This window comes from Schistocerca cancellata, chromosome 3, assembly GCF_023864275.1.
Source record: "Schistocerca cancellata isolate TAMUIC-IGC-003103 chromosome 3, iqSchCanc2.1, whole genome shotgun sequence".
Lineage (NCBI taxonomy): Eukaryota > Metazoa > Arthropoda > Insecta > Orthoptera > Acrididae > Schistocerca > Schistocerca cancellata.
The window spans coordinates 626,425,079-626,438,166 of NC_064628.1; the positions used below are offsets into that span (position 1 = coordinate 626,425,079).

General features: G+C 40.7%; 1 protein-coding gene across 1 annotated transcript in view; it reads left to right on the forward strand.

Annotated features, from left to right (window-relative positions):
- LOC126175549 (integrator complex subunit 5) overlaps positions 1-13,088 on the forward strand; it is a 117,311-nt gene that overhangs the window by 42,808 nt on the left and 61,415 nt on the right. Inside the window, exon 5 of the mRNA XM_049922393.1 lies at positions 9,217-9,359. Within this exon, the coding sequence (XP_049778350.1) occupies positions 9,217-9,359 (143 nt within the window). The remainder of the gene's footprint in view (positions 1-9,216; positions 9,360-13,088) is intronic.

Below are 13,088 nucleotides of genomic sequence, written 5' to 3' on the forward strand. Positions count from 1 at the left end.
TGGAATAACTCCTTACCCTCTCCCTTAAAACCCAAATCCTTTCGTCTTTCCCTCTCCTTCCCTCTTTCCTGATGAGGCAACCGTTGGTTGCGAAAGCTTGAATTTTGTGTGTATGTTTGTGTTTGTTTGTGTGTCTATCGACCTGCCAGCGCTTTTGTTTGGTAAGTCTCATCATCTTTCTTTTTAGATATAAGTATAAGCTTGACTATTCATATTAGTTATGCTAGCCATCGTTGTGTAAATTTATAACCATCTACAGAAAATTATTCAAATATAAGCATATCATTCAGTACACTCAAAGTAGTTCAAATTTCTTTGTACAGAACCTATGACAATTTTTTGCTACCACCAACTAGAAAACAATACAAACTCTCAACAGATTTTTTTGTCATTTGATAAATTAAATCTACAAAACTTTATCCTTCCCTACCCTCTCCCCACCTCCATTAGCTCAGGCAATGGCTTTCAGTAATTGAGTATGAATAATCAATCTTACCATGGTAGTGTGTGTGAATGTGTGTACTATTGCTGGAAAAAGAGCTAGTGCTCAAAAGATAGTGTGAATGTTGTTATCTGTTACTGTGCCCCATGCATCAATCTTCTGTAGGTGAGCAGTTACCGTATTTACTCGAATCTAAGCCGCACTTTTTTTCCGGTTTTCGTAATCCAAAAAACCGCCTGCGGCTTAGAATCGAGTGCAAAGCAAGAGGAAGTTATGAAAAATGTTGGTACGTGCCACCACAACTAACTTCTGCCGTCGAATATACGTAGCGCTATGCGGGCATGCTTTGTAGGCACAAAGATAAATACTGGCGCCAAAACCTCTGCGTCAGTAAATAATTTTTTTTAAAAAAAGTGGAAGACGAGCTTTTTTTCTCCGCCGCGAGTTTCGACCACTGCATTTTCATACATTATCCAACGAAGTAAATACAAATTCCGTATTGTTCATCTTCGAATGTAGCACAATTTCAGTGTACTACGAAAATCTGACTGGCAAGACTGCTTGGGATGTTTGTCAATATGGCCAACTCTATGTTCTGAATTTTTTCCTATCTGTGAGAAGAGATGGTTGCTAATAGGAACCTGATGAAATTTGAATCACATACAGTATTCTCTTCACCATAAGAATAATACGAATATAAACATTTTGCCATGTATTCTTTCGTGTTTGCTGCTATCTCATTTAAATCCTTCTGCCTAATAAACTACGAAACTAGAGTGAGACAACAGCAAACGCGGAAGAATATACGTATCGTGTCATGTTTATATTCGTTTTACAGTCAGAAATTAAGCACGGCAAGTGACTAGATTTTTAAATCTAAGATGACTCAAATTTCTGTGCAGAATTTGATGTAATAAAGAAGCGGCCGCAAAGATTTTCAAACGGAGAAAATTTTCGCCTAACTCCAGTGTAAGTAACGTCTCTTGCCATTGTTTCTCTAATGAGACGATTCCTCTCTCTCTCTTTTTTTTAATTGTACGCGGCGGTAGCGCGCGCAAAAGCAAGCCATGCCGCGAGCCGCGACAGGCCGTAAACACGCACTATCAGAATGCGACAAACAATACATGACACAGTACAGTAATGCATTTTCAGCTTAAGAGTGACGCAAACACCTATAACAAAGAAAACGGCACTTATCAGATCAAAGCAAAATAAGCAATCGATTCAAACCAGACGAAGCACGTGAAAAAGGAAGGGTACCCGTATAAATACGGACGGAGCGCCTGACGCATAGCAATGGCTACGTGGTAAAGCTTAACTGCTAAGGTTACGACTCGAACCAAAATACTGTAGCTGTATCGTCATTCATTCGACCTAAATTGTGTCTCATATTACAATGGACCAACTTTGTTTCTATTTGGAGGTGTGGCCTAAAACTTTTCTCTCCCCTTGAATTTCGAGTCTCAAATTTCAGGTGCGGCTTAGATTCGGGAGTTTTTTTTTTCCTTTATTTCGAGTCTCATTTTTCAGGTGCGGCTTAGATTCGAGTGTGGCTTAGATTCGAGTAAATACGGTACCTTTTCCTTACTTTATGTATAAACCCATTATAAAATTCACTAAAGTATACCTTCAAACGTAGGCATCCATATTGTTTAATTGGGTGAGCACAGTCATTAGTATTTTGTGTGTTATTGTATTATTGATATTTAATTCCTTACAGCAGCACATATTTTGTAATGGCTTGATGCAATAGAATATATCTTGCAATGACTTTAAATTGCATTTCTTACAACAGCACAAATCTTGTAATGGCTTTACTTCTTTTTGGGTCAATGCAATCAAGCAATTGCAGATAAATTTTTGAGCAACCAGCAATTTTTTAGCTTTGTATACTACACTCCTTTCCTCACTATATCTTACACTGTGGTCAGTATTTAAAACTCAGACACTTGTCTCCTTTTTAATTATTATTATTATTATTTTTTTTTTTTTTCCAAATCCAGTATACCTAGACTGCTACAATTCAGGTAGGTTCCTCTACTTTACAACTTTGGAGTAAGCCTCAAAATCTGTAGTATCTACCTCAGTAGAAACTATCAATGACACCTTTTGCCTCAGAAGGGCATTCACACATCATATAACCTTCCACAAAACAATTGTGTCTGGAAGTGGTTTGAGAAAGAAAAGAAGGAAGAGATGGATAGGGAGACGTGAGGGAGAAGACGACTAGAGAATGATGGAGGAGGAGAAGATGGAGACGCGCATCCACATCCTCCTCCTGCCCCCTCCCTCCCTCTCTGTCCAGCTTCTGCTCCCCTCCCCACATACATATCTTCCTCCCCCTGTGTGTGTGTGTGTGTGTGTGTGTGTGCGCGCGCACGCACACACACACACACACACACACACACACACACACACACAGGGGGAGGAAGATATGTATGTGGGGAGGGGAGCAGAAGCTGGACAGAGAGGGAGGGAGGGGGCAGGAGGAGGATGTGGATGTGGATGGATAAGATGTTTGGAGATATGGGGTGGAGGAGATGGACAAAGTGAGGGGGAGGAGGGAAGAGATTGAGAGACAGAGAGAGTGGGAGGAGGAGATGGATAGATAGAGATGAGAGGGTGAGGTTGACGGAGAGAGATAGGGGGAGGAAGAGGAGGACATAGAGATAGTGATGAAGGTAGTATGTCAAACGCACATGAGAGCTAAGCTGCCAGGAGTAGGCTAGTTTATGTATGTAAGAGTATAGCATCCTGCTTGTAAGTATATGGGGTCTCTCTCCTAAGAGTCATCAGGTGCATTTTCTCTGGTGTTTTAGGAGGTATTTGCAATTTCATTTTTTCATTGTGTAGCTGAAGTCAGCCAACTTAAATGGTGCTCATCACATCTTTCATGTGGTGCTCAGTGTCAGTGGAAAGTGTCAATTTGCTTCCCAGTAGAGACAAAATGATTTTTAAACTTAAATTTTACGTGCTCATTCGATAGAGTGGTCCCTCATTAGTCTATTGCAATATTTGTTTTATCAATATCCTTAACTCTAAAAGTATGTGTATAGCATCTGAAATTACTAATTCTGAAAATAAAATTAAAACAATCTGGAATGTGATAAAGAGAGAAACAGGGACTGTAAACTACACCAAAGACAAAAATATTGTTTTAACTGTTGACAACTCAGAGATAACTAATGGTGAGGAAATTGCTGAAATCTTTAACCAACATTTTTTAACTGTCCCAACACAGATAATTTGCCATGGTTCTGTAGATAAAGCTGCCTGTATAATGAAAAATAATTTTCCAGAACCTTTCAGTCAAATAAGTGTGCTTCCCATTACCGCCAATGAAATCAAAAAAATCATACAGTCTTTGAAAAATAAACATTCTGCTGGTATCGACGATATTTCAAGCAAGCTGTTGAAGGCTTGCTGTAGTGAAGTGACCGAAGTTTTGTCTCACATCTGCAACACATCCATGCGACAAGGAGTGTTTCCAGACAGAATGAAATACTCTGTTGTCAGGCCCCTGTACAAAGCAGGGGATGCTACAAATGTGTCAAACTATCGCCCTATCTCTCTATTAACAACATTTTCAAAAGTCCTAGAAAAAGCTCTGTACAACAGGATTGTGGCACACCTTGGTGACCTGAACATCATTAACAGTCAGCAGTTTGGTTTTCAAAAGGGAGTTTCAATAGATAACGCAATTTTCTCATTCACAAATGATGATCTAGAGTCTATAAACAGCAAGAGGCTGCCAATTGGTGTCTTATGCGACCTATCAAAGGCGTTCGACTGTGTAGATCACCAGATACTCTTCAAGAAGGCCTGTCATTATGGAATTACAGGACCTGTAGGGAACTGGTTAAAATCGAACCTCGAAAATAGGAAGCAGGAGATTATTCTAGATGTTTGAGATAGTGTATCATAATACAGGGTGATTCAAAAAGAATACCACAACTTTAGGAATTTAAAACTCTGCAACGACAAAAGGCAGAGCTAAGCACTATCTGTCGGCGAATTAAGGGAGCTATAAAGTTTCATTTAGTTGTACATTTGTTTGCTTGAGGCGCTGTTGACTAGGCGTCAGCGTCAGTTGATGCTAAGATGGCGACCGCTCAACAGAAAGCTTTTTGTGTTATTGAGTACGGCAGAAGTGAATCGACGACAGTTGTTCAGCGTGCATTTCGAACGAAGTATGGTGTTAAACCTCCTGATAGGTGGTGTATTAAACGTTGGTATAAACAGTTTACAGAGAATGGGTGTTTGTGCAAAGGGAAAAGTTCTGTACGGCCGAGAACGAGTGATGAAAATGTAGCACGCATCCAGCAAGCATTTGTTCGCAGCCCAGGAAAATTGACTCGCAGAGCTAGCAGAGAGCTGCAAATTCCACAATCAACTGTATGGAGAGTCCTACGAAAAAGGTTAGTTATGAAACCTGAACATCAACTACCCGAGGCGATGGATCGGCCGCCAGGCAGCCCGTGACAGAGCACTTCATCACTGGCCTCCAAGAAGCCCTGATCTTACCCCCCTGCGATTTTTTCTTATGGGGGTATGTTAAGGATATGGTGTTTCGGCCACCTCTCCCAGCCACCATTGATGATTTGAAATGAGAAATAACAGCAGCTATTCAAACTGTTACGCCTGATATGCTACAGAGAGTGTGGAACGAGTTGGAGTATCGGGTTGATATTGCTCGAGTGTCTGGAGTGGGCCACATTGAACATCTCTGAACTTGTTTTTTAGTGAAAAATAACCTTTTTAAATACTCTTTGTAATGATGTATAACAGAAGGTTATATTATGTTTCTTTCATTAAATACACATTTTTAAAGTTGTGGTATTCTTTTTGAATCACCCTGTATATAGTGGATTCTGAGTGGGGAATTGTGCAGCATGGAGTGCCACAGGGATCAGTGCTTGGGCCCTTGCTGTTCCTCATATATATTAATGACCTGCCTTTATCCATCAATAAGCAGTGTAAATTTACAATGTTCGCTGATGATACGAGCATTGTGGTGGATAATGTGTCAACTACTGACTTAGAATCCAAGGTCAATGATATCCTTAAAGAAGTTCTGGGTTGGTTTAGTATTAACTCCCTTTCAATAAACCTGGAAAAAAAAAAAAAAAATTTGATCCAGTTCCAGACAACCCACAAAAACCCAAAAGAAATAGTTATCACACAGAATGATCAGATGATAAAGCAAGTGTACTTATCAAAATTCCCAGGCATATACGTGGACAGTAGGCTGAACTGCGAACATCACGTCCTACAAACATTAAAACGGCTGACGTCGGCAACATTTGCTTTACAAATTTTGTCACGCTTCAATGACATTACCATCTCAAAGTCAGCTTACTTTGGCTATTTTCATTCAGTCATGTGTTATGGCATCATCTTCTGGGGCAATACACCTGCCGCAAAGAAAATCCTCACAGCACAAAAAAGAGCAATAAGAATCATTTGTGGTGTACCCCCACGAACCTCATGTCGAAATCTTTTTAAACGACTTGAAATACTGACAGCAACATCTCAGTACATATTTTCACTGATGTGCTTCATAATAAATAACCCCACTCTGTATGAAACGTATTGCCTACATCATGAACGTAACACCAGAAGCAAAGAGGATTTCCACTGTGAGTTAAAGAACTTGACACTTATTCAGAAAGGGGTAAAGTACGCTGGAACGAAAATTTTCAATTCCCTACCCAACAGCATCAAAAGTATAAAGAGTAGTACATCAGTATTTAAACGTAGCTTGAAAAATTATTTACTTGAGACCTCACTTTATTCACTAGAGGAATTCTTTCAGAGAAATAAGTGAAACCCAGATTGGAAAGATGTTATTAAAAGTTTTGACACTGTTTACTGTTAAACTAATGTAATAATGCCCTAATGTAAAAATTCCTGTTTTTCTCATTTCCGTTTTTGGGTCACTTGTAAAACCAAAGTGGGAAGTTTTGATTACTGTTCAAAGTTACAATAGATGCAATAATGCCCTAAATATGAAACTGCTATCTTCACATTTATGTTGACTAGTTTTTAAGCCAATAAGTATGACTTTTGTGCACTGTTATTAATACTATAACAATGTCTTTATTCTATGTATTTTATTATGTACGTTGACACTTTCCACATCTGAGTGACTTGCTCACATGAAATATCTATGGAACAAGTATATAAATAAATAAAAATAAATTAATAAATTAATTAATTAACAGGGACAATAAAACTCAAAGAATAATCAGTACTCCAGCAACAACAACACTGCCCAGGCCCATGGTGACTGTTAATGCCAAGCATGCTGTGCTACTGACTCACTGATGAATTGGTGTTTATTCTTCATGTTTTACTGTCCCCACTAATACATATCGATAAAACAAATATCAGAACTAGACTAATTTGGTAGCACCGTGTCAAAGGGGCATGTAAAATTCTTATTTAAAAATAATTTTTTATATTGGGATACAAACCGATGCTTCTTGTTGGCACATGGAAGATATGACAAGTAGTAATTGTTTGGGCTGACTCTAGCAACACAATGCTAAAACGAAGTTGTAAATATCTGCCATAACACCAGGGAAAATGCGCCTGATGAATCTGAGAATAGACTTCCAACACGCCTCTCATCGCTCCTCTTTTCTCCTGTATTTTGAGATTACTTACTCTTACCTTATTGCAAACTCGTACCTGATTACCTTTCTTTCTGTCTCTTAAGTACTCATCTACCTTCCCCTGACAGTGACCAAAACATATTCCCTATCTACAACTTCCATTGTGTTGCCAAAACTAACATCAGTTTATGCTGCTGTGGATTTCATTGATCTCTTTTGACTCTAATTTGGATGTTGATTAGCTACATTATCTCATGAAAGAAAGGTGTTGTTGAACCGTTTGTTCAAATAAATCACTACTACACTGCTTGAAAACTGAGAAAGTGTGGCACAAGATGTCTATCTTAGTTAAATCTGTATTCTGTCCCAAGATATTCAAACCAGCACTTGTTTCTGAAGTTTGTCACACTATTTAATTTGACAAAACCAGTAATTAATGGCTTTATCACTAATCAGGCCATACAGATATCCTAAAATGTAATTCCCTTGTTATATTTAGAATGTTGGACTGTAGTTCAGATATTCTATTATTTATTTCTATGTTTTCTACATGGGAATCAATAATAAGTTGATAGAATTTCTGGTTGGGTACTTGTAATTCAATTTTTAATTCATCCACTTTAACCTTTAAACGTGCACTAGTGACTGGAGAACGGGACTGCCGTTGATAAATCTGCAGCAGATGTGGAAATTGTCCTTTGTTGTGGACCTGATGTAACTGTTGTAGTCCTGTACAGTGTCAGCCACCTATCTTGCTGGGTCATAGACATTAAGTATTCTGCGACATGATAGCTGTCAGTTAATTTAGTTATCGATTATCAACAAATTATTTCTTCTGAAATCTCTCTATCTTTCTTGAATGTACTACTTATTTATTTTAACATAATGTTCTGCTGTTGACTTTGTTGCTCATCGCAGCAGCGATATTCCTTGATAAATCTTCAATTATTTGATTTAATCGGGATTTTTCATCTTCATTTTTGTCGAATACCACCATAGAATTATTCTCAGTCCTAGCGCAAGAGTGCCAGAATGCAATATTCCCCTTGTTTGAAATTGTACCTGTGCTGGAAACTTAAAACCTTCAAGTAATTTCAAATTTGTTAAGAACTACACCACACTTCTTTTAACGGCTGTTTATATTGTATTCGACATTTCAACATTGCAACCATTAGTAACAGAAAACATTGCTTCTCCATTTAGTTTGACACCAAACAACAGACTTTGACATTATATGAATGAAAAAATTATTTCAGAATTTTGTCTACTTCTTTTGTTCGCTACAATGTCATCGGTATTATCACAGGGTGCTGCTTACTCAGTGATATGCCTTGCTACCCCAAGCCGGTACTCTGAAACAGGGAAAAAAAGCAAAGCCCTGCAGGCACCTCAAGTTGTGAACACACTGAAAGTACTGTCCCATCTTGAAAATGTGCAGCATCCAACCAAATTGTGTTACTTGGGGGGCTAACTATTTAATTAATTAATTAATAAATGGTTTCAACTACTGTGATCATCATTCATCGGCTAGGTAGACATAGGGTTACACATCACTCTACTGGAATGGCACATTACACCCCAAGTGATTGAGTCCTACATAACGTGTGAGTAGAACTGTTACTTAAGTTGTTTCTTTCTTCTTCTGTAAGTCTGCGGAACTCAAGGTTTAAAAGTTTGTGTGTGTGTCTATTATGCTGCTGCAAGTAATTTAGGTCTGCCTAATGTGTGAGTAGAAATGTTGCTTAAGCCGTTTTCTCTCTCTTAGTTCCAGGGACTCAGTGTTTTAAAAGCCAGCACACCCATCAGTTTTTGTATGTGTCTGTTAGGTTTCTGCAATCTTGTTATTTTTTGTGTGGTTGTTTGTTTAACGGTTTTTCAGAGAGTGGAATATGCAAGTTCAAGAAATTTAACAGCTCCTGTAGGGAGAGTTGTACATACTTATTTAACAAGAGAATGACATCGGAATCCACAGTCATGGAAGTGAAGTAAAGTTGGTGTAGAAATACACATTCCCCACTTGTGTTCGGAGAGCTGTTTACATTTTTCTGATGTATTTTTATTAACTATGCCTGTGTGTCTTGTATGTGTTCATACAGCATATTGTTATCAATGTTAACTTTTGAGCTGCTTGTCTGACATAATATTTATTTATTACAGATACCAGTGTTGCTCACAGACCTCACTTTGATTGGGTTGTTGCCCATGTTGGAAGTTGCTTTCCTCATACTGTTATTACCAAAGTTCTCTCTTGTGGTTTGAAAGATTTTTGTCAACATGTATCTGCCGATGAGGGTGTTAAGGTAATTGGTTATTTATGAAAAGACATTTATATTATACAATACTTCTTAAACAGATGTCTAATTGTCAGAATCAGAAGTAATGGAAGCAAACACTGAACAAAATCAGTGATTACTGAAACCTTTAAATTGACAAACTCTTTCTCAAAGTGCAATGCGCGATGAGCTGTGCAGGCACAGCTTTCCATAGCCAAGAAATGTGTAATATGATAACAGTGTGAAATGATTATCTGATGCAGTTAGAGGAGATGGGCGAGAGAAAAAAATAATGAGGAAAGTATGCAAACTGGAAAAGACTGCACTTGTGGAACACCTACACTTATCAATTACATCAGAGACAGGTAAAAACAGAAAATCAGAAAATCATTAGCTTTTAAGGGAATGTGGCAGTACTCTTCCTATATCACTCACTATATGAAGTATTCTATCATCACACTTTAAATTTGACAAATTAGCTTTACAGTGACACAAACTAATATCAGAATTGATTGGTGAACTACTGGCAGAATGATAAAGCACATGACCTCACATGCTATTATTATGTGGGTTTGGTGGAGGGGGAGGGGGGGGGGGTTAGCGGAGCTCAATGACGAGTTTACTACCAGCCATACGAAATTTGTAGAAACGGATGTGACATTTTCATGATCTGGACTCACAGTGAAGAAGAACTCCAGAATTTCCTCTCCAACCTCAACTCCTTTGGTTCCATCAGATTCACCTGGTCCTACTCCAAATCCCATGCCACTTTCCTTGATGTTGACCTTCACCTGTCCGATGGCCAGCTTCACACGTCCGTCCACATCAAACCCACCAACAAGCAACAGTACCTCCATTACGACAGCTGCCACCCATTCCACATCAAACGGTCCCTTCCCTACAGCCTAGGTCTTCGTGGCAAACGAATCTGCTCCAGTCCGGAATCCCTGAAGCATTACACCAACAACCTGACAACAGCTTTCGCATCCCGTAACTACCCTCCCGACCTGGTACAGAAGCAAATAACCAGAGCCACTTCCTCATCCTCTCAAACCCAGAAACTCCAACAGAAGAACCACAAAAGTGCCCCTCTTGTGACAGGATACTTTCCGGGACTGGATCAGATTCTGAATGTGGCTCTCCAGCAGGGATACGACTTCCTCAAATCCTGCCCTGAAATGAGATCCATCCTTCATGAAATCCTCCCGACTCCACCAAGAGTGGCTTTCCGCCGTCCACCTAACCTTCGTAACCTCTTAGTTCATCCCTATGAAATCCCCAAACCACCTTCCCTACCCTCTGGCTCCTACCCTTGTAACCGCCCCCGGTGTAAAACCTGTCCCATGCACCCTCCCACCACCACCTACTCCAGTCCTGTAACCCGGAAGGTGTACACAATCAAAGGCAGAGCCACGTGTGAAAGCACCCACGTGATCTACCAACTGACCTGCCTACACTGTGATGCGTTCTATGTGGGAATGACCAGCAACAAACTGTCCATTCGCATGAATGGACACAGGCAGACAGTGTTTGTTGGCAATGAGAATCATCATGTGGCTAAACATGCCTTGGTACACGACCAGCACATCTTGGCGCAGTGTTACACCGTCCGGGTTATCTGGATACTTCCTACTAACACCAACCTATCCGAACTCCGGAGATGGGAACTTGCTCTTCAATATATCCTCTCTTCCCGTTATCCACCAGGCCTCAATCTCCGCTAATTTCAAGTTGCCACCACTCATACCTCACCTGTCATTCAACATCTTTGCCTCTGCACTTCTGCCTCGACTGACATCTCTGCCCAAACTCTTTGTCTTTAAATATGTCTGCTTGTGTCTGTATATGTGTGGATGGATATGTGTGTGTGTGCGAGTGTATACCCGTCCTTTTTTCCCCCTAAGGTAAGTCTTTCCGCTCCCGGGACTGGAATGACTCCTTACCCTCTCCCTTAAAACCCACATCCTTTCGTCTTTCCCTCTCCTTCCCTCTTTCCCGATGAGGCAACAGTTTGTTGCGAAAGCTTGAATTTTGTGTGTATGTTTGTGTTCGATTGTGTGTCTGTCGACCTGCCAGCACTTTCATTTGGTAAGTCACATCATCTTTGTTTTTGTCTGGTCTTTAAATATGTCTGCTTGTGTCTGTATATGTGTGGATGGATATGTGTGTGTGTGCGAGTGTAAACCTGTCATTTTTTCCCCCTAAGGTAAGTCTTTCCGCTCCCGGGACTGGAATGACTCCTTAGCCTCTCCCTTAAAACCCACATCCTTTCGTCTTTCCCTCTCCTTCCCTCTTTCCTGACGAGGCAACCGTTGGTTGCGAAAGCTAGAGTTTTGTTTGTGTTTATTTGTGTGTCTATCGACCTGCCAGCGCTTTTGTTGGGTAAGTCTCATCATCTTTCTTTATATATATATATATATATATATATATATATATATCTAAAAACAAAGATGATGTGACTTACCAAATGAAAGTGCTGGCAGGTCGACAGACACACAAACGAACACAAACATACACACAAAATTCAAGCTTTCGCAACAAACTGTTGCCTCATCAGGAAAGAGGGAAGGAGAGGGAAAGACGAAAGGATGTGGGTTTTAAGGGAGAGGGTAAGGAGTCATTCCAGTCCCGGGAGCGGAAAGACTTACCTTAGGGGGAAAAAAGGACGGGTACACACTCGCGCACACACACACATATCCATCCACACATATACAGACACAAGCAGACATATTTAAAGACAAAGAGTTTGGGCAGAGATGTCAGTCGAGGCAGAAGTGCAGAGGCAAAGATGTTGCTGAATGACTGGTGAGGTATGAGTGGCGGCAACTTGAAATTAGCGGAGATTGGTGGATAACGGGAAGAGAGGATATATTGAAGAGCAAGTTCCCATCTCCGGAGTTCGGATAGGTTGGTATTAGTAGGAAGTATCCAGATAACCCGGACGGTGTAACACTGTGCCAAGATGTGCTGGTCGTGCACCAAGGCATGTTTAGCCACAGGGTGATCCTCATTACCAACAAACACTGTCTGCCTGTGTCCATTCATGCGAATGGACAGTTTGTTGCTGGTCATTCCCACATAGAATGCATCACAGTGTAGGCAGGTCAGTTGGTAGATCACGTGAGTGCTTTCACACGTGGCTCTGCCTTTGATTGTGTACACCCTCCGGGTTGCAGGACTGGAGTAGGTGGTGGTGGGAGGGTGCATGGGACAGGTTTTACACCGGGGGCGGTTACAAGGGTAGGAGCCAGAGGGTAGGGAAGGTGGTTTGGGGATTTCATAGGGATGAACTAAGAGGTTACGAAGGTTAGGTGGACGGCGGAAAGACACTCTTGGTGGAGTGGGGAGGATTTCATGAAGGATGGATCTCATTTCAGGGCAGGATTTGAGGAAGTCGTATCCCTGCTGGAGAGCCACATTCAGAATCTGATCCAGTCCCGGAAAGTATCCTGTCACAAGTGGGGCACTTTTGTGGTTCTTCTGTGGGAGGTTCTGGGTTTGAGAGGATGAGGAAGTGGCTCTGGTTATTTGCTTCTGTACCAGGTCGGGAGGGTAGTTGCGGGATGCGAAAGCTGTTGTCAGGTTGTTGGTGTAATGCTTCAGGGATTCCGGACTGGAGCAGATTCGTTTGCCACGAAGACCTAGGCTGTAGGGAAGGGACCGTTTGATGTGGAATGGGTGGCAGCTGTCGTAATGGAGGTACTGTTGCTTGTTGGTGGGTTTGATGTGGACGGACGTTTGAAGCTAAATGAGATC